Source organism: Dasypus novemcinctus, chromosome 1 (assembly GCF_030445035.2).
Source record: "Dasypus novemcinctus isolate mDasNov1 chromosome 1, mDasNov1.1.hap2, whole genome shotgun sequence".
Lineage (NCBI taxonomy): Eukaryota > Metazoa > Chordata > Mammalia > Cingulata > Dasypodidae > Dasypus > Dasypus novemcinctus.
In genome coordinates, this window is record NC_080673.1 from 119,217,460 (window position 1) to 119,239,594 (window position 22,135).

Below are 22,135 nucleotides of genomic sequence, written 5' to 3' on the forward strand. Positions count from 1 at the left end.
CCCCAGCTGTATTCACATCAGGAAAATTCTAGTATCCCGCCTCTCTGAGAGTGTTGGAATTCACAAAGCTTCTATTATTATTGCCTTATTTGGTTTATGGGGTTGTTGTTGTTTTTTGGGTTTTTTTTTTTGGTGGAGGGGGGTGTTTGTTTTTTGTTTTTGTTTTGGTAGTGGCATTTTGTTTTAGTTTTAGTGGTTTTTTTTTAAACAAGGTACCAGGCAATTAACCCAGGACCTCATGTATGCAAAGCAGGCAGGCACTCAACCACTGAGCTACACCCACTCCCCCTTATTTGGTTTTAAAACATCCATCCCAGCAAAGGAGAGTTCCTTGGATAGTTCTTTTCTTTTTTAAGTTTATTTGGGCTCCTTTGGTGATTTTAATTTTTTACTTTCTAAAGATAATAACCAAAAATCACAATCCATTTTAAGCTTGAACAGCAGAGTTCCAAATTTGAGGATATTGCACTTATTACAAATTCCACCTCTACACAGCTCCATTTTAAAGGCAGAAGATAAAGGAATGCCAGGAAGTTCTAAAACAATACCAATTCCTTTAAAAATAAAGTTGATGGTAAGAGAGAAAGCCTAGGGCAGAGCTCACTTCTTTAATGCATTATTACTGATTATTCTAAAGGCCTTGAGAATGATTATAGTCCTTGTGGACTTTTCCAGGTTCTCAGATGCAGAGATTCTTTCAGGGTTTAAAGGGCAAACATGGAAATGATCTTCATGAAGTTCCTTTCCACCACTTGCTTTTCATCTTCAACAAGATCTCTCCACCTCTCCGGTGCCTCACTTGGCCCATCTGGAGGATCCGAGGAGGAAGCACTTCTAAGGAGTCGGTCCAGCAATGAATTAGTCTTTCTGCCTTATGAATATCCCCCCCCCACCCCCCGCACTGCAGATCTTTAATTCGTTATTCCATCTGACTTTGCTAGCAATGGCACCAAGCTAAACCACCACTCTCAGAGGTTGCAAGGTATTTGGGAGAGCCCTGGATTAGCAATTAGGAAACTGAGACTGCAGTTTAACTGAGAGCTTTCTGTGCATCAGCTCTTCCTGCAATCCCTGCCTGTGAGCATGCTAAACATCTAAGATAGCACTTCTTCAACCTTTTGGTCTTAAGACCTGCCTTATATTGCCAGTTCTGCTGTAACAAATACCACAGACGTAAACTTAACCAATAGGATTTTATTGTCTCACAGTTTTGGAGGCTAGAGGTCCAAAATCAAGGTGCCAGCAGGATCATGGTTTCTCTGGTAGTGGCTTGCCAGTGTAACTCAGTCTCCACCTACATCATGGAGCCATCCCTCCCAAGTCTCCTGCTACAACTGTGTCCAGTTCCCTCCAATTATAAGGTCTCCAGTCATTTTGGATTGAGGCCCACCCTGATTCAGTTTGGCCACACCGTAACTAAGCTAAGAACATCTTCAGAGATCCTGATTACAGGTAGGTTCACATCCACAGGACCAGGAATTAGGACTTGAACATGTCTTTGTGGTAACATGATTCAATCCATAATGAGACTCCTTGACCCTTAAAAATTATTCAGGACCACAAAGAGCCTTTGTTTATATGGTTTATATCAATAATCAAAACTGAAGTTTTCTAACTATGTATTAACTTAAAAATAATGATAAGTACATAGTAACATAAATTATGCATTTCTATGAAGAAGAGAAATTTCCAAATTTAAAAAATTAGAAGAATACAACTGTTGTTACACTTTTGCAAATCTCTTAATTGTCTGGCTTAATAGAAGACAGACGGATTCTCCTATCTGCTGCATTCAGACTGTTGTGATATTGTGAACTGACTGAATATAGAAAATCCAGCCTCACACAGGTACATGATTGGAAAGGAAGGGAGGATTTAAGTAAGATGTCTATTCAGATCATCATAGATAATAGTTTCTTAAAGACTAATTGCAGTATAGAGTCCGAAACTATTATCAATGAACCTTCCTATCCTGCTCTGTTACATTAAAGTCCATTGGTCTGCCTTGTAACTTTGAATAGCTCTCTTAACCCATGCATAATTTTATAGCATCATGTGGTGGTCATTTAGAAAATATTGGTCACTGATGTTGTGAACTATCCATTGCAACTTTTATGGCATATGTAAATCTTCCAAATATTGACATATTTCATTATACAATACCAAAAATTCGCATTTGTTAATGCCACCCTGGTCTTCTCAGGAAAGTCCAAATCAAATTCATGGCAGTGGAACAAGTTTTCCAAAATTCTAATTTTTGCCTGAAAGCTAGAATTTTATCATTGGCAATAAATCCTGTTTTCTTCAAAGTGACAGCCTCATTTTGTTCATTTTCAAGGACATTTCTGTCAAAGAACCATAACTTGTTAGTTGTTCTTTCTTTCATGTAAAAATAGTGTGTTCCATGAAAAAAACAAACAGCCAGTTCAGCTCACAATGCATTCACACAGTATTTCCTTCAACCGTTGCCCTTTGGGATGTAGGTGGTTTATGTGTAATTTCCACATTATATCACATGACTTAAAGGTCAAGGCAATTTTTTACTGCTCTTTAAGGATATTCTTAAGGACAGGCGCTTTTTCTTTTTTCTTTTTTTGTTTACTGCAAGTAACGGGTAATGAAAATGATGACTGCCACTGGTATTTTAGCACCTCTGCCTTGATTTGTGCTAAGGTTCCAGCAGGTTTAGTCCCATTCCTTTATCAGTGCAAGTATCAACACGGTGAAAAAGACAACTATCTTAGTGTTATTAGAAAGTAGTCTTGATGTTGTGAACCCCCCTGAAAAGGGTCTCAGGACTCCAAGGGGTCCATGGACCAGACGCTGAGAACTAGTCCAAGGAGACACTGCGCGAGATGCTATCCAAATTGTAAAGTAGCATATGTGCAGGTGTATTGCATACCCATTTCCCTAACCTAAGCCTTGTGCTTTGAGCTCAAACCTGCCAAGTAAAAGAGCAGGCCCTGCCACACTGGATTTACTGCCCGTGGCTACACTGGCTATTAAAATCCCTCCACAGCTCAAAGCAACACAGAACACTTTTCTGAAGTGTTGGGGATTCTAATGTTTTGCTTTTTTCTTTTTTAATCACATTTTCTTCTAGTTAATACTCTTAAAATTTTGAGAATGTAGAAGAAACTGTTAATACTAGTCTTTTAATATCAGCTCCATTTCTAACCAGTATAATATACTGGATAAGAGAGTCAGCCTGGGCTTTAAATTCCCATTCTACCACGTATTATGTGATGTTGGCAAGGGACAACCTCTCTGAGTTTCCTCCTATGTATATTTTCTATTTTGATACAATTACAAAGATTAAATTAGGTAATATATGTAGGACATATAGTAAATTCTCAATACATTAGTATTAATTTTAAAATATTAACATAAAAGGAATGATTCACGAAAACATTCTCTTTATAAATCTTAAAGCCAGTGGCAGGGAGTTTTTCTTCAATCTTCTGTCACACAGGCAGCAGAAGGTTAGAGTAGGGAGAGCACTTAGAAATCACTCACTGCAACCCTCATTTAACTCAAGAGAAAAGTTCTTAGTGGTGGTTAGCTCTCCCAAAACCATGCTGCTCATTAAGTTAATTCACAGCTGCATCGCTCAGCTTCCTGACTCCCAGGCCAATGACCTTCACAAACAGCAACCAGTATGCTTTTCCAAGTTTCTTAGGTGACTACAGTGAAAGTACACTTTGGATGTTATTTCAACGTCATCCGTGCATAATCATGCCCTACTTTATCAAAATGATAAAGCATTAGAACTTCAACCTTGGCCTCTAGTAGTCATGATTCCTGCCTAAGAGGCAAGTAAAGCTGCAAGCTTGTAGGCTGGTGCAGAGACAGGTAAAGGAAAACAACTCCCAACATTACCCTCAAACACTACTACAAATTTCTAACAAAAGCTATACCCTAAACACATTTCTGTTAAAAGGACGCTACTACTCCTTTGCAACCTGGTTAGAGAGAAATACACCCATCTAAGCAATCTTAGATACTGGATTTAAGGATCATCCCAGTCTGGCTCTGCTGGCGTATTTTGCCAAAACAAAAAAGTTCTACTAAAGCAATGTTAGCAAATGTGCTCTTGGTTCAAGTTCGGATCCACAAATGCAGCCGTATTTTCATTTCTCCTAAGGTAGCAATTTCTGTGTTCATGCTGATACATATTCAGCTGGCCCTTGCATGTGATATAAAAATGACCTAACTCCCCTCTTCAAGAACTTTACAGCCTATAAATGAGAAGCTTGCCTTCCCATAGGTTTCTGTAATTGTATTTTCAACAAGTCTATTCCATTCCTTACTTTTTCTAGTTTCTAATTTAGCAAGAGTGATATTCTCTGCCGCAGTTTTTTTTTTTTCCTCAACTCTCAACCTTCATTCTCATATTGTTCTGTTAATTTATCTTTGGTCCTTTATTGAATTTGTATTCTTATGAAGTGATATAATGTGAAGCCTCCCCAGAAAATTCCCTTCAGTTTCTTGGGGTTTTTTTTTTTTTACCCCACAGACTGGATTCTTGGTCTTTTGCCTTCCTTTCTTTTTTTACAGATGTCCTACCATTGATTTTCATCTTCCGCATTTTAGATATGGATAATCTTACCAGACACTATATTTGCTGTGAAGTGGTGCAAGTGAATTCTCTACAGCTTTCCCACCCTTAGTTTGAGGACAGGATGTTGTGAGATGTTTGTACTCCCTGTAGCCCCAGGGCAGAGGAAGAAAGCGAGAGTTCAGATTCAATTGAGTACAGCCTTTGAAGGATTGGAAATGTTACTAAATGTACTATTCCAGGGTTGACTTCACCACGTAGGTGGTTTATCCTGTTACCATCAATGGAAGTGCGTGAAGATCATTCTCCAAATGCACCACCGAGCTTTGGAAAATGTCAGCTCTGCCAGTTTTTCCTTCCTCTACAGAGCTAATGAGGAGGTAGAAAATTTTTTATCATTTTTTTCCCTACCTTGCCCATTGTTTCCAAAGTCCTTATTTCTCCCAACTGGAGGATATTAGATAGTATTCCTTGTATTTTGTCAAGACACTTTCTCAAGGCTACATCTGGTAGGTAGTTGTGAAGATTTTTCTGTGTTCTTCATGTACAGCAATTTTTCAAATTAAAATATGCAACTTTATTTCTTAATCAATGATTACTAATGAGTTATTTTGGTTTTGCTCTTATGTTAATGGTTATTTATTACATTGGGTATTAGGGGAAGGAGACTCTGAACTTTCCCACCGTAACCCAGAAATACCTTTTGTGCACTTTAAAGATTTAATTAAATTCTTGAAGATTACAAAATCAACACGCCTTTACCACCACAGAGTAGTACATTTTTAAAGTCATAATCCCCTCTCAATCCATATCATAAAGTAACTAATATCAACCTGATGTATATATCCTTCTACTTCATCCAACATGCTCAAACAACACAGGGAAGGGGAGTGAGTTTGGGGGTTTCGTTTTTGTGTGGTTACTGTGTTTGGATTTGTTGTGGGTTTTTTGTTTTGTTTTGTTTAGGAGGTACTGGGGATTGAACAAAGGAACCTGTACTTGGGAAGCAGCCACTCAACAACTAAGCTACCTCTACTACCCTGGTTGTGTTTTGTTAAAAGTAACTTTATATTATACACTGTATACATTTTTCTGAAATATTTTTCCCTCATTTAACAAATAATCATTTGACATTGCTCCAGATCTAACTCATTTGTTTTAGTAGTCGTATAATATTCCATTGTGTGGATATACCACAATTTATTCAAACATTCCCCTGTTGAGGAACATTCAGGTTTCAAGTTTTTTAACACCATAAATAATGCTGCAATTAACATTTTTATTCACTTATCCTTTGGTGCACGGTGCTTTAGTTCCATAGGACAGATATCCCACAATTAAGATTGCTGGATCAAGAGGTGGGTATGTGCCTTTTTAATTTTAAAAGATATTTCCTGATGCGTTTCCAAAAAGACTATTTACACATTGTATCTGAGTACCTATTCCCATTCTTATTTGCCAGCCTTGATTGCTATCACTTTTACTTTTAAACAATATAATGGATTAATATTTTTAGTCATTACCTTTCCTTACAGTATCCTCCTGATGCTGCATTCAAATGAGGCTCACTATCCATGCTTAATGAATGAATGGCTGGAGTTGTGCGGGATGGTGGCACCAGCTGGATACACTACCCTTCAAGAAAACTTACCCTAGTCTTTAACTGAAAGCCCTGGGAACTCAATCACCCTTTCAGGCGCTCGGGATGCTGCCTATTGTAAAAAGGAGCAAAGGGAGAGCAACTCATCAGGGTGCAGCCCTCTTTCTGCTCTCACAGGAGACTAGCTTCACTTTAGTGAGGGCTCTCACTTAGAACTTCCATGAAGTTCTTTGGCCCTGGTTTTATTTTTGTTAATATTAGTGCATATTCTACACCACTCCTCAACTGAGGGGCTCCTTTTCCTACCATGAAAGAGAATTGCTGAGGTGGAACGTCCAGCTATGGCTTGAGTGAAGAGTTCAGCCAATCTTCTCTAAAAAAAGAACTATAAAGCTGGACAAAACCGTGCTCAGAAAATTGATTAAAGGTAAATGGGACGCGATAATGTTTGAAAAAAATGACACATGGGAGGCAGGGACGGCAGGAGTCTGTGGAGTTCTTGCTTGGGGGCTGCTCGCACCCCAGGGCGCCCCGCTGGCTCAGTTGTAGTGGAGACTGGGCCAGGGCAGGGCCGGCAGGTGGGCCTTGCGGTCAAAGGGGACGTCACTCAGTTTGAAATAGATGATACCACATCCGGCCAAGTGGTCAGTGGAAGTGCCAGTCTCCGCAGAGGGTGAACGGGCAGGGCCAAGGGCTCCACACACCTAGACCCGTGGTTGGGGCAAGCATATCCCTGGATGCGCCTGCACACTGAGGAGCAGAGAGGGGGACTGGGCCGTCGCACACTCCCAGCCAACCCTGAGGCTGCCTGTTCTCCAAACTTAGCACCCTTGTAGGCTCTGTCTAAAGACTGAAATTGATTGCCATTGTTGACCAGAACACCGCCCGGATCCACTAAACTGAAACTGGACGCATAGCAGAAAGGAGGGTGTAAGAACTAAAACTCCAAATCCCATCCCCTATGGTGTTCTAAGTTTGACGGAGACAATAGTTTGATACTTTACTCACTGGTGAGGACAATGTGAGCCTTCAACGACTTTCTCTTTGAGCCACCCGGCTCTTGCTTTATGCACCCTATGTGCTCTATACTATTAGAAAGCCAGGCTGGATTCTCTCAGCTCCTAGACACTCAGCCATCAGCAGAAACGGTTCCACTCACCAACTATTCATTACATGGCACTCGATGCTCATGTTATGATTCAAGGAGGGTTTCCTTTTCTTGACAAGGGAGGAAAAGAGAATTAAAGTAGGACAGGCCTCTGATTTTGGTTAAATTGTTTACATCTGCTTTGTATTTTCAGCCCCACATAAAGATTTCCAAAATAGCCCCTTCTCAACAAGCATCGGTTTTAATCTTCGTAAAGGAGTAGGCAGAGCAACGTGGCTGCAAGCCATCCTCAGGGCAGACGGGTCCCGCCTCAAGGCCAGAACACTGGTCTCTCTCTAGTTACCCCGCTCTCCTGGCACTTGCTTTATACCCTTGCCATCACCCTGATCAACATCTATTTTGTGTCGCATTTCCTTCTGTCTCCTTCACTGGGCAGAGAAACTGCTAGCTCTGTATTTCTCTTGGTGCCAAAATGAAGCACAGTGCTGGGCATCTGGCAGAACTTCCAGGTGTGCTGAAGTGGACAGAGGGGCTGCCTACCACTCAAGGAACACCGCGTCACCACCACCTAGGCAGGCATGGCCAAAAGCGGTGACCTTTCTAATCAATCCTCCATACCTGTCAGTTCCTACTGGAGATGGGCAACAGAAGAAGAGCAGATAAATGAAAAAAAGAAATTTCTCATCAGCTCCACTAAGCTGGGCATGAATCAAAGCATTTTCATGAGTTCTACTTAATCCTTAAAACACCTTTTCAGCTAGAAATAATTAAACCCATCTTAAAGTGTAAAATGAAAACTGGGGGCCAGGGGGGTGGTGGGAGGGGAAGGTGAGGAAGCAATTTCCCAACAGAGACAAGTGGGAAGCTGGTGTGTGAGCAGCTGGGTCTTCAGACTCAAAGCCCATTCATTTGTTCAGAAGCTAAGTTCCTCCAGAAAGCAGGCCCTGGACATGCAATGGTCCATCAACACAGACCCCAAATGGCCTCCACAGAGCTTAAAGCTCTAGTGGGGACACACACATTAATCAGAGTCACAAAAATAAAAGTGCAGTTGCAAACTGTGACAAGTACTGTAGAAATTCAGTATACTTTCTATTGAGAGGACATGGCCTCTCAACAAGCACAGATGTTCAATTGCCACCAGGACTTATTTATTCCCAGCCCTGACGATGTATGTCACCATGGATGTAGGTGATGGAAAATATGTGACATGGCACTTAAATATTCATCATTATTTACAAATACTAGTTGAATGAACCAATGTTTGTTTCAATGAGAAAATGGCACCACAAAGTCAAAATATGATTTGTTTCATTTTTATTTCCTATCTCAGTTTCAGTAAGTCATAGAACTGATTGACACATATGATAAGCTATCACCATACATACACATATATATACAGTCTCTACTCTTTTTCACTGAACAAGGTGATATATATTTCTTCAAAACAAAGTGCAAATAAAGAAATACTAAAAATGAAAAAACAAAAAAGTGTGTATGGTCAGAGAGTACATGAATATGTACCACCAGAGGAAAAAAGCACTGAGGAGACATTTGCACCTCACAGGTTAACAAATCAAGCAGTAAGTACCAATTGAATACCTCTAAAAATAGCAAATTTAGAACCATTAGCTATTACTGTGAAGGACATTCCTAGTTTTTCCATTTTTCTATCACTACATTGCTATATTCTTCACAGAACAAATATAAAAGTCATCAAAGTCAGGGTTTTATGGCATTCTTTTGCTAAAATATATTCTATTTTAATATACATGCTATAAAAGTATACTAAAAATGTCAATCATTAGAGCTCTGTTAAAATTAAGAATTTACTTTTTTACATATAAGATAATGTACACCCAACCCTAAAAGTATTGAAGAAAGCTATTACTGTGACCTCAAATGTTTCTAGCTTCATATTTTATTTATAATAATATTAATTTTATAACACATGTACTCAGTAATGCTCTCTTATAACTCTGTATTGCAATGTCTCACCAATTGCTTTAAAGAAAAATGCTGAGCTAGCTATGTATCTCCAGGCAGTTCTTGTGCAAACCACTGAGTTTTCAATGTAGCTTCCTATTACAAAAGTTTCATTTAGTTCTTTAAGCTTTGGTATCCCACATTCTCTTACAATCAACATTTGAAGCTGTTAATGAAGCAAATAAATGCGAGAAAGGATGGAAATTAACTTGTAGGTGGCCTGATTTTTAACGTGATCGTTCCCTCCTGTAACAATATTTCCAATATCAATTCTTGACTTCTGTGGAATAGTGTGAAATGATGCTGACTGAACACACCCAGTGGCGATGCATCAACTGAATGCCTGCCAGACCAAGAAATCAGCCCTGGTATGAACTTTAACTCTATCTGCTATAATCATGTAGAGCACATAATGAGACCGCCAATTACAGATTACATATGTAGGACCCAGGAATATTGACAATCTTCTTTTAGGTATAGTAGTAGAATGTAAATATAAAAGAACTGAAATTTCCTTCTGATTTAAACAAAAATATTTACTCTTTTCATTAGTAAAACATTTCTTAAAATATATCTATCTCCTCTGAACATTTATCCAGGAGCACAAGACAATTTTTGAAGGTTTGGTGCTGAGTATTCAATACAATAAATATGGATGTAGAGAGCACAGAGCAAGAGCAGCTTATTTACATTCACTTATAAGAAATATAATCTCTTCTGGTTTACAGTATCCAGTCCACCAAAAGAAAGGTTTGGCATTCGTGTGCTTTTTGTTCTTGGTGGGAATCACTTCTGCTTGATTTTCTTGAAAGAAAAAAATAATCAGCTGATGTCCCAGGATTTTATGACATGATGTGAAAGAGCAATGGAACAGAGACTGTTTGCTCCCAAGGAGGTCTTCTGGATTTGGATTTCCAGGCAGATCTTCCTTTTTCCCAGGAGAATCTCCCAAGGGGCTGCACAGGCATACAGAGCCCCGTCCGGGAGCAGCTTGCCCGCACTGCGTCCGGTAACTCCTGCTCAGCTCCAGCCACCATGCCCCACTATTACTCTGCAGACTGGTCTTGCTATGTGCCCATGGTTTACAGAACATGTGGAAACCAGTTCACAGGGAAACAAGGAAAAGCAGAGGTGTCGACCTAGAGATGACCCACGCCACACGTCACGACCTCGTACTGCCTCCTGAGTTATTGTCATTGATGGAGACAATTTGGGAAGGATCCACACATTTTGTTCTTCAGAGCAGAATTCCCTTTTGTTCCTCTTGGAAAGTTTTTGCTGGATCACGTTGTTCTAAACGATTTTATCAGACAGAGGGTCTGAGGGCCTGCTTCTTCCAGCAAGTCAATAATGGCAGAAATGTCAGCTTCTCTCTGTTGAGTTTTGAACCCAGAATTGTTCCCCTGGCTAAAGATGACTTCTTTGAAAAGGGGGCAATCTTTTTTTTTTTTTTTTTTTGATCCAACAGCCCTTCAGAAAACACTTTGGACTAATAGAGGAGGCAGAGCAGCGCAACTGACTTCCTACTGTGCCTTATATAAAACATTTTGCTAAAATTAAGAGCAGCTCCAGTGCAAAAGTAATATTTGTGCCAAGGGCACATTGCCAGATGCAATCTTAAGACACCCTCGATTTACTCATCTTATAGTGTTTGACTCTTTAAAACATAAGTCTTTTAAATTATGAAAAAAACATATTTGCAAAAAGCAAGTAAGGGGAAGGAAGTTAACATCAGAAAACACACTTTAGAAAAAATACAGGATATTTTGCCAGCAAGTTGCTACTTATTTCATAACTTAAATCAAGTGTTTGTTAAATATTCACAGCAATTTCAGAGAAGAAACATTCACATCTGTAAAACTTCAATCTATCGCATTTTCAGCCATTTTTCTATACAATTACAAATTTCCATCTCTCAGTGCTTTCCTGGAGAACTCCTTATTGCCAGTCCTTCCATCTCTGGATCCAATTATACCTTCAAGGTGGGCTGTAGGATTCCTTTCTCAATGAGATGAATCTTCAGGGTTTTATATATATTTAACTGCTGCTCTGGTTGAAGCACCAACAGCTGCTGTAGCACTTTGCTGGGATTTGGACCCCTGGTATAAAAATAGAAAAGACAAAGTTCACCCTGTTTGAAGACGGCTAAAGGGAGCATATACTCCCAATTTAAAATATCCCTTTACCTATAGAGTAGCAATCTTTATAGAATTAAAACAGTTATCTCTTGTTAAGAGCTCCCTTTAATGTGTATTGTTAGCATGAAGGGGGAGAAAAAAACCCAGAACTATTCTGCTTTGAAGGGCTTAGAGTTTACATGAGGAAAGAATACACAAGCACAAAACACAAGAACAATACAAGGCAGTTTAGGGCTGCAGACTTAGGTTCTACAAAAATTCTCAAAAGGGCAACCTGAGTTAGAGGTGGGACAGATAAATTAGGAGCGTGGACAAGAAAGGAAAACTATTCTGTGAGGAAAGGAGCAAAATTCCTGCTGAAGGGCATGAAAATACAATTTAAAATTTTAGCCTCAAGGGAATTTCAGACAATGGAAGTTATTTTGTTGAAGAAACACTCATGGGAGACCCTGAATGTTCATAAGGCAGAACACAAAACGCTAAGCCTCCAGCCTGGGATATACAATAGTTGCTATAGCCTTTGTTCAAAAAAAAATCTTTGGTAAACACCCAAATCAAGAACCACCCCCCCCCCCCCCAAAAAAAGAAAAGCTATCTGCTGTAGCTGAAAGCTGGACAGGGAGGAGAGGAGCTCTGTCCTCACCCACCTGCCAGAGCAGCCCAGCAGGGGAGGAACTGAGCCCAGGAAGAATGAAGTAACTACTGGGTAGCGACTGGATGCACTCGCCCTCCTCTCCAGCATATGCCTTGACAGCCCGGACAGGGGCCCTCAAGTGCCCCCCTTCTGGGTAAGTTCCTCCAACACCAGCTCCAGCCTTCTCATGGCCCCCTTCACTGGTGCACCCCACGTGGAAGTTTCCAAACAGGGCTCCTCCCCTCACACTCTGCCCTCCCGTGACACTCCTACAGTCAGGGGATTGCAATTTCTCACACCCTGGGCTCTAGAACTCAACCCACTGATAGAGTGGAGAATGTTTGTATTCCTCTACTTACACTTCTAAAATGCTACTTTGCCAACTCAAAATGAATCTGATTAAAACCTTAACGTATATTTATTGTTCTTTGTACTTTGTACAGTCCACTTAATAGGAAAAGCACAGTATGGTTTACTTTTTGAGGAGAGCAGTAAGTAAAATCCAATGGGGAAAAAAGCAAGAAAAAAGTAATATACTGAGGATTGCACAGAATTCTGAGAAAGACATTTGTACCAGTAAATAAATTTATGATTTATGATAAATCCTCTTCAAACGGAAGTACAGGAAGTAGAAAACCCAGCTTCACACACATCATTATGTGTATACACACATCATTATGAGGATGACTAGAGGAACAAATTCACTCTGGAACCTTTAATTAAAATATTTTCACAAATATTTGAATGGCTATTATCTAAAAAGTAGAAAATAACAAGTGCTGATGAAAATGCAGAGAAATAGAAAACCTCATACATTGTTGGTGGGAATGTAAAATAGTATGACCACTGTGAAAAAAAGTTTTTGCAGTTGTGCAAAAAGCTAAACATAAAATTACCCAATATGCTGGTGTGGTGGTTTGGAGCTATGTGCCCTAGGAAAACACACTCTTAAAATTAATCCATTCCTGTGATTGTGGACCCACTGTAAGTAGAGCCTTTTGATGAGATTACTTCAGTTAGGGTATGGCCCAAATCAATCAGGATGGGTCTTGATCCTCTTCCTGAAGTCCTTTATAAGTGGGATAAAATTCAGACAGATATAAAGACACTGAGGGAGCAAACCAGAAGCTGAATGTCAACAGAACTTGAAAAAGAAGGGGGAGACCAAGAAAGATCGCCACATGAACTGCCACATGGCAGAAGAACCAAGGACCAAGGATTGCTGGCAGCCAGCCCTAGACTTCTCAAAATCCTGAGCCAATAAGTTGCTTAAGCCAACCCGTTGCATGGTATTTGCTTGATGAGCCAAGGAAACTAAAACAAAGGGCTATCTGACTTGAGGTATAAACACAAAGGAATTGAAAGCAGGGACTCAGACAGGTATTTGTACATCAGTGTTCACAGCAGGATTATTCACAATAGCCAAAAGGTGAAAGCAACGCAAGAGTCCCTCAACAGATGAATGGATAAACAAAATGTGATATATATATATACAATGGACTATTATTCCACATTAAAACAGGAATGAAGTTCTGACACATGCTACAACGTGTATGAGCCTTGAAGACATCATGTTTAGTGAAATAATTCAAAAAAAAGGACAAATGTTGTATGATCTCAGTTTTATGAAATAATTAGAATAAGCAAGTTCATAGAGTCAGAAAGTAGAGTACAGGTTACCAGGGGTGGTGGGTGAGAATGGAGATTTAATGCATAATGGGTACAGGGTTTCTATTTGGGGTGATGTAAAGTTCTGGTATTGGAGGGCACAATATTGTGAATGTGATTAATCCACTAAATTATATGCTTGGGAGGGATTGAGATGGAAAAGTTTATATTGTACATGTATTTCCACAATTTAAAAAGAGAGAGAGAGATCTTAAAGAGACAGTGGCAGGAAGCGGACTTGGCCCGGTGGTTAGGGCGTCCATCTACCACCCGGGAGGTCCGCGGTTCAAGCCCTGGGTCTCCTTGATCCGTGTGGAGCTGGCCATGCGCAGTGCTGATGCACCAAGGAGTGCCGTGCCATGCAGGGTGTCCCCCGCATAGGGAAGCCCCATGCACAAGGAGTGCACCCCGTAAGGAGAGCCGCCCAGTGTGAAAGAAAGTTCAGCCTGCCTAAGAATGGCGCTGCCCACAGAGAGAGCTAACACAAGGTAAGATGATGCAACAAAAAGAAACACAGATTCCCATGCCACTGACAACAACAGAAGCAGACAAAGAAGAAGACACAGCAAATAGACACGGAGAACAGACAACCGGGGCAAGGGGGAAGGGGAGATAAATAAATAAATCTTAAAAAAAAAAAAAAGAGAGACAATGGCAATTAAATAGAATACATGATCCTACACTAGACCTAATACTGGGAGGAGAAAATGCCCAAAGGACATTACATTGGGAGAGTGAAAAAAATGGAATAAGGACTGTAAGCTTTATTTCAATGTTAAACTTCTTGACCTTGACTGCACTTAATGAGGTTACATAAGTGAATATCCTTGTTCTTAGGACATAAACATGGAAGTATTAATTGTTCAAGGAGCATGATGCGTACAATCTATTCTCAAAAGGAAAGAAGGGAGGAAGGGAAGGAGGAGGGAGGGGAAGGGAAAGGAAAGGATAAATGTGGCAAAATGTTAAAAGCTGGTGGATCTGGAGAGGTATACCGGAATTCTCAGTAAGGGCTCTGTATTATTTTTGCAGATGACTCTAAGTTTGCAAGCATTTCCAAATAAAAAGTAAAGAAAGGAACATATTCTATAGATGTTTAAAAACGATCATGTGCACTAAACATAATTTTTGTTTCCCTCATCATAAAATTACACTTCTTCAAAAATATACATATTTGCACAATAGCCCAGATAGATGTCCCACAGGTCACCTTCATGCACATGGCTCAACTCATCTGCGAAAACACTGTGGCCATGTGTCTCTCACAACCAAAGTCTACATTTACTAAGGTCAGGACACAGCTTTTCTTATGTTTCTTCAAAAGATTCAGCAACTTTATTTCATAAATCTAGAGTAGGGGCCCACAGTGAAAAGAAAAGTTAATTCTGGCAAGTTCAGCTAAATGCAAAATTATGCCAGCAGGTGCTCCCAGAGAGTTGCACCCTGGCACTCTCACTGTATTTCTAATGGTCTAAATATTTGCTTTAAAATGGTGAATAACAGGGCTCAGCATGACTTCTCTCTACTGAGAGAAGAGCAGATCAGAAAATGATGTATGACTAACACCTGAAAAAGCTGCCATCTCCTAAAAATAAAGAGTCCTAAGGATTTAACCACTAATTACCAACCACTAATAAAACCCAAATAGGTCAGTAAATAAGTTACATGCAAATGGACCAAACACTCCAATTAAAAAAACAAAGCTTGTCAATTGGATTAAAAAAAAATAAAATAAAATCCACCTTTGTAAGAGAAAAGAGAAACTCACTTTAATATAAGAATACAAGAATGCTAAAAATAAAAATGCCATACAAACCAAAAGTAAGCTGGTGAAGCCATTCTAATATATAACAAAGTAGGCTTTAAGGCAAGTAGTATATAAAGATAGACATTAAATGATGATGAAAGGATCAAGCCAACAGAGAGGTAAAGCAGAAACTGATAGAACTAAAAATAGAAATAGATAAATTTATGATTATAGTGAGAGATTTTAACAAAGCTATTAGTAACTGATAGAACAAGCAGATAAAAACAAAATCAGTATAAATGATTTAACCAAACTTCACAAAATTGACATGTACAACACTACATCCAAAAACTGCAAAATGTACATTAATTACGTGCATGTGAAATATATACCCAAATAGACAATATGCAGGGTGTAGCCATTTGATATTATTGATGAATTCCAAAAAGAAATATTGGATTATACTTGCAACCTGGTCTTTTCCTCTAGGCATATGAGATTATATTGGATTCAGAGGTTTATTTAAGTAATTAAGTAAAGATTACTTAATCAAGTAAACCTCTTATATCAGTAGGGTGTTGAGTACCCACCCCCTGGTGGGTGGGGACTCGCAGATAAAAGGCATGGCAAAGGACAGAGTTGGAGGGTTTTTGATGTTGGAGTTTTGATGTTGGAGTTTGATGCTGAAGCCTTAAGCTGGAGCCCTGGGAAGTAAGCTCACAGAGGAAAGAGAAGCCAGCCCCAGGAGGAGAGGAACCCTGAACCCAGAGAGAAGCAAGATCTGGAAGGGAAGTACCTAGGAAGCCTGAACCCTCACAGACGTCAGCAGCCCATATGCTCCAACATGTGAAAATAAACTTTGATGAAGAAAGAAACTTATGCTTTATGGCCTGCTATCTGAAGCTCCTACCCCAAATAAATACCCTTTATAAAAACCAACCAATTTCTGGTATTTTGCATCATCACCCCTTTGGCTGAAAAATACACAGGGACATAAAGCAAATCTCAACAAACATGAAATATCTAAATTATAGGGTAGATTTTCTGACTTTAGTGGAATTAAGGCAAAATCAATAAAGGAATGAGAAAATCTGTGTGGAACCTAATTGATATACTTCTAAAGAACCCAAGCGTTAAAGACAACATACTGCTAGAAACAAGAAAATTTGCAACAGAATAATGAAAATACAAATATCATAACTTGTGAAGTTAAAGAGGCACTTAAGAGGAAATTAATAGTCTTAAATGCATATATTAGACAAGAAGGTTGAAATGATGCATGATTTTATCTCCAGAAGCTAGAAAAAGACCAGCAAATTAAACCTAAAGAAAAATGAGTGGGAATCAATGAAATAGAAGACAAAAATGCAACAGAGAAAATTAAAGCTAGAAGTTGATTCTTTGAAAAGATTAATGAAACTGATAAACATAGCCTAAGAAAAATAAAAGCTAACACAAAATTTCTTACTCTGCTGTAAGTACACGTTTTAAATGTGTATTTAGGTTTAAATACAATTCTCACTCCAAATATCGCTATGAAAGAAATCCATATTTCCTATGGCTCAGGAGCTATTAATACGTGTTCTGCTTGCTGCACACACAATCTCATAATCCCCTTTGGCCTACTTTCTTTTTCGCCATGGCACTCATAACAATCTAACAAGTTACATTTATTTGTTTATTGCATACATCTGCCCCTTCCCGCTCCAGCCCCACAAGAGTGTCAGAAGCCCTGAGGGCAGGAATTTGGCTTGTTTTGTTCTCTGCTGTATCCCTTCCCTAGATATTCCCTGACATTTAAGAGGAACTCAAGCAATAACTTGTGGCCAGCATGAACGGTTATGTTCTTCACTTTTTTTTTTTTTTAAAGATTTACCTTATTTATTCCTCCACCCCCCGCTCCGACCCCCTTGTCTGTTCTCTGTGTCCATTTGCTGCATGTTCTTGTTTTTGTCCGCTTCTGCTGTCAGCGGCACGGGAATCTGTGATTCTCTTTGTTGCATCATCTTGCTGCGTCAACTCTTCGTGTGTGCGGCGCCATTCTTGGACAGGCTGCACTTTCTTTCGCGCTGGGCGGCTCTCCTTATGGGGCGCACTCCTTGCGCGTGGGGCTCCTCTATGTGGGGGACACCCCTGCATGGCAGGGCACTCCTTACGCGCATCAGCACTGCGCATGGGCCAGCTCCACACGGGTCAAGGAGGCCTGGGGTATGAACTGTGGACCTCCCATGTGGTAGACAGACGCCCTAACCACTGGGCCAAGTCTGCTTCCCTGTTCTTCACTTTTTTCTCTCTCTAGTCAGTATCACCACAATGCTCAAAGTTGAGAAAAAGAAGTACTCTGAATTTTTTATTTTTTAAAGTTCTGATGTTTTTCTTTTAATTTTTAAAAGTTTTTATTGTGGAAACATATATACAACACAATATTTCCCCCCTTTTAACCACAGCGATTACATTCACAATGTTGTGCTATCACTGCATCGATTACCAAAACTTTTTTCATCATCCCAAAGAGAAACTCTGTACCTACCAAACAGTAACTTTTAAGTTGCTCAAATGTACTGAAATAAATATAATTTAACATACTTTCAGCCCTACAGCGTGACACAATACCAGGAGCTGCCATTCGCTTTGATTATAAAGAAAGCTAACTATATAGTTCAAAGAAATGTCCATGGGAATAGGAATTCAAAGAAATCATTTTTTCAAATCTAAAAATACCTTATGAAACTTGTGATGTACACATGCACAAAAGTTGCCATCAAATACTGGCAATCAAATCTGTCCATTATCCCGCCATGCCCAGGAATAGTGTTGGCAAAATCCTTTGGAAACAAACAAAGCAAATATTAGCAATTTTTTATTAAAAAATCACTAGTTTTCAAATTTCTTTCTGTAAATGTCTCTTTGGCACCATAAGGAAAATACTTTACTGTTGGATTTTTCCCTGAACACAAGCTTTTGAGAACGTGTGCTACATAATCAAACCTCAGCTTCTGACTCTGTGCCCCTGTTAGAATAATGACTGAATTTAACAGCAGCATTCAAATAACAATGCTAATTAAATGTAGCACTTTTTAAAATTAATACAATTTTCCCAAATAATAAATGCTACCAGTTGTTACGAATCTTAAACTTGTTTTAAAGTATACTTCTGTGTAACTAGAAGCTATTTTTATCTCTTACTAGTCACCATCACAATGTTCAAAACTGAGAAATGAAATCTCCAGACTTTAAAACTTTTCAAAAATTTCTCATGTTTTTCTTTTAATTTTTATAAGTTTTTATCATGGTAACATATATACAACACTGTTTCCCCCCTTTTAACACATTAATTACATTGACAATGTTATGCTACTATCACTGCATCCATTACTAAAACATTTTTCATCACACCAAAGAGAAACACTGTACCCATTAAACAATAAGTTGTGAAACACAACAAAATATATATCCTAATAGTCCTTACTTTGAAAAAAACATACTTTACTACTATGACAGATATTTCTTCTTTTTTCTCAGTTTGGGAAAAAAGAAATCAAAACAGAGAGATTGTTTGGCACACAGTACTCATTAAATGGCCAAAATGAGGGATTGGTCAATAGGTCTCCATAAATTAACTCTGTACAGCCATGACTATTTACTGAGCACCCAGGAAATGGAAATATGCACTCATCTAGTTCATGTACACAACCTAAAAACACCTAAAATTTAACAATTCAAGCATGCAATTCCAAACAATCCAAACAGCAATTCAAATAATTCAAACGCCTTTACTCCAAACATGCAAACTATCTCAGTATTCAAAAAGCGACCTTAGATTGGAGACCATTAAAAAAAATTATTATTCTATTATAGACTTAACAGTATTCTAGCAATGGAATAACTTATCATTGATATAAAGGCAGCGGCCACCAGCAGTTCTGAGGGCTGGGAGAGGGAAGAATAGGTATAACATGGGGCATTTTTGGGACATTGGAATTGTCCTGGATGACACTGTAATGACAGACACAGGCCATTATATATTTTGTCATAAACTATAAGATTGTGTGGGGCAGAATTTAAACTATAACATAAGCTATAGCCTATTGCTAGTAGCAATGCTCCAATATGTGTTCATCAATTGTAACAAATGTACCACACTAATGAAAGAGGCTGTTTAATGGGGAAAAGTGCGGGACGGGGAGGGAGTGGGGCATATGGGAATCCCCTATGTCTTTTAAGTAACATTTATATAATCTAAAGCTTCTTTAAAAATAAATAAAAAGAAAAAAGAAAATACAATTTTAAATACAACATGTCTCTGTTGAAAACAATTATTGAAATTATCTATTTTCTTTGATAAAAAAAAAAACAGATAATTTTTGCTGACTTATTTCCTTCCTTCCCTTCTCTGCTAATTGAATCATAAGAAAACCATGGTAATGGAATTCTACCCTGCCGTTAGCAACCTCAGCAAGATACCACACATGGCTACATTGCTGTAGTTCTTTGTGGACATATGTAATCTCCCCTAGTAGGTGGTGAGTATCTTCAGAACAGGGCCAACATCTTACATATCTTTGTACATTGCATTCCACCTGACATAACAGCTTACCCATTGCAGGTGCACACTGAGGTATTGCCCTCACCTCCAGGACCCTACCTGGTCTGGCCCCACCATCCTCTGCCATCTCATCTGCTCTCCAGCTCAGGCACTTTAGTCTTGATCCCCCACAAACAGGCTGTGCTCCTCAGCTCCTCTGCATATGCTGGAACTGCCTTCCCCAGTCCTCTCCACATGCATAGTTTCCTCCTTTTTTCAGATCTCTGCTCAAATGCTACCTCCTCAAAGAGGACTTCCCTGCACCCCACCTTCAATAGCTGCTTTTTGACACTCCCAGGGTGTAATAGTCAACCTTACTTAGCAAAGTCACATGAGGGAGGCTGAGATAATAGGGCAGAAACATGTAGCTTTAGGATGATCTAACAAAACATAGGGATCATTTTAATCATCTGGAAGAGGAGTTAACAAACTATGTCCCACAGACCAAATCCACCTCACCACATGTTTTTGTAAATAAAGTATTATTAGACACAGCGCTGTCCATTCTTTGACATATTGCTAATTAAGGCTTTGTGCTTTACTGGCAGATCGAAGTGTCCACAAAGCCCAATATACTTATCTCATTCTTTACAGAGTTTGCTGGTCCCTGATCAAAAAGAATGGATAGTTAGATACCAACAGGCTCTCTTACATGACACTTCAAGTGAGACTGTGGCAGGGCACTAAACTTCAGGATAATTCATGGCTGAATTCTTTGATACACACCTGATGGACCAAGATTCTGTGTCTATACCAACATTAACTGACAAGCCATTTCTATAAAAGCAAGAAACTGACATGACAACTTACAATGTATTAACATGGCATGACCAAAACCTAACAGGACACAATCCTGAACCAAAGCACTTAAATCAACATGGAAGCATTTCTGTTAGTATGTAAAATCTTTTTGCCTGGACGTATAATGTGTGTGAGACCAATAGAGAACCATCTAAATTACATTCTCAAAGTATATTCTCTAATAATGTAACAAGGAATCTAAGCACACACCTTGATTTTGAAAGCTCTTTTGAATCCACTGGCAAAGAAGCCTCCAAATGGGCCAATTAAAGATGCAAATGTTGAGAGAGCAATGCTGTGTATTTGGAAAGGATACAAACTCACCGTTTCCTGAAAGAGGGGGGAAAAATAAGGGAGGGTAAGGGGAACTACATTAAAATTGTACTTGACCATGCCACCTAATATAAGAAATATCATATAAACAGTATGTGAAAGTAAATACCACACTTTCATTAATTTCACAAACATGATCATGAGGGGAGGGGATAGACTGTGAGCTCTCGTTACCATGTTCTACTTAACCAACAGGCTCCATTCTCCCTGTAAAGGTGTGGAAAGACACTTAGCATACTGAAATCTTGCAGGCACTAAGCTACTTTCTAGTTCATTTTAGGCACTTCTGCTTCTAAAAGTTGAGTTGTAGATGTAGTAAAAATTAGTTGAGTTAGTTTCTAAACTTGTTTTTACCAGTAGAGCTTGTTTTGGTAATTATGCAATTTATCTTAATTTTTCATTTTATTTAGCTTTACATCTACATGACAAAATGATGGAAAAACTGTTCTTTCTACTTGGGAAACATCAAAAGTTACTTAAAGAAGATAATCAAAATAAGCATCAGCCAGAAAACCATAAAAGATTTGGAGAAGGTTTCAAAAATTTGAGATTCTGCAGCCAAATTATTTTGTAATTCTTACTTAGTTCTTGGTTCCACTTTAATAAACTGAAAGTACAAATGGTAGCCAGTGCAGAATGGATGTGGTTCAGGAAAGATGACCAGAAATACCAGTCTGTGGACCTGTTCTCAAAGCAGAAAAGCCTTGGACCTAATCAAAGATGGGCAGTTTCTGAAGCTCAATAGCAGGTAACATAGCTCAGATACTGAAAAAAATTCTTGGAACCCACATATTGAGCACTCAAGAAGAGAAATAATTTGTTGATTCCTATTTCTCAAATAGTATGTATTTTAGTTAAAAACAAAAGTTTTCAACATCCTTTGGCGTTGAAAAAGCACTGCTTTCTGTACTAGTAAAAGTTCCCTTAAAATGAAAAAATCTTAGCGTCGGTAAATTCTAATTAAGTTTTAAAATTGA

At 38.9% G+C, this 22,135-nt stretch overlaps 1 protein-coding gene across 1 annotated transcript in view; it reads right to left on the reverse strand.

Moving 5' to 3' along the window:
• Positions 1–8,566: 8,566 nt before the first annotated feature.
• The window catches only part of CDS1 (CDP-diacylglycerol synthase 1), a 91,346-nt gene continuing 77,777 nt past the window's right edge, over positions 8,567–22,135 (reverse strand). Inside the window, exons 11-13 of the mRNA XM_058296198.2 lie at positions 21,036–21,155; positions 18,161–18,264; positions 8,567–11,351 (exon numbers count right to left, since the gene is read on the reverse strand). Of these exons, the coding sequence (XP_058152181.1) occupies positions 11,222–11,351; positions 18,161–18,264; positions 21,036–21,155 (354 nt within the window). The 3' untranslated portion in view covers positions 8,567–11,221. The remainder of the gene's footprint in view (positions 11,352–18,160; positions 18,265–21,035; positions 21,156–22,135) is intronic.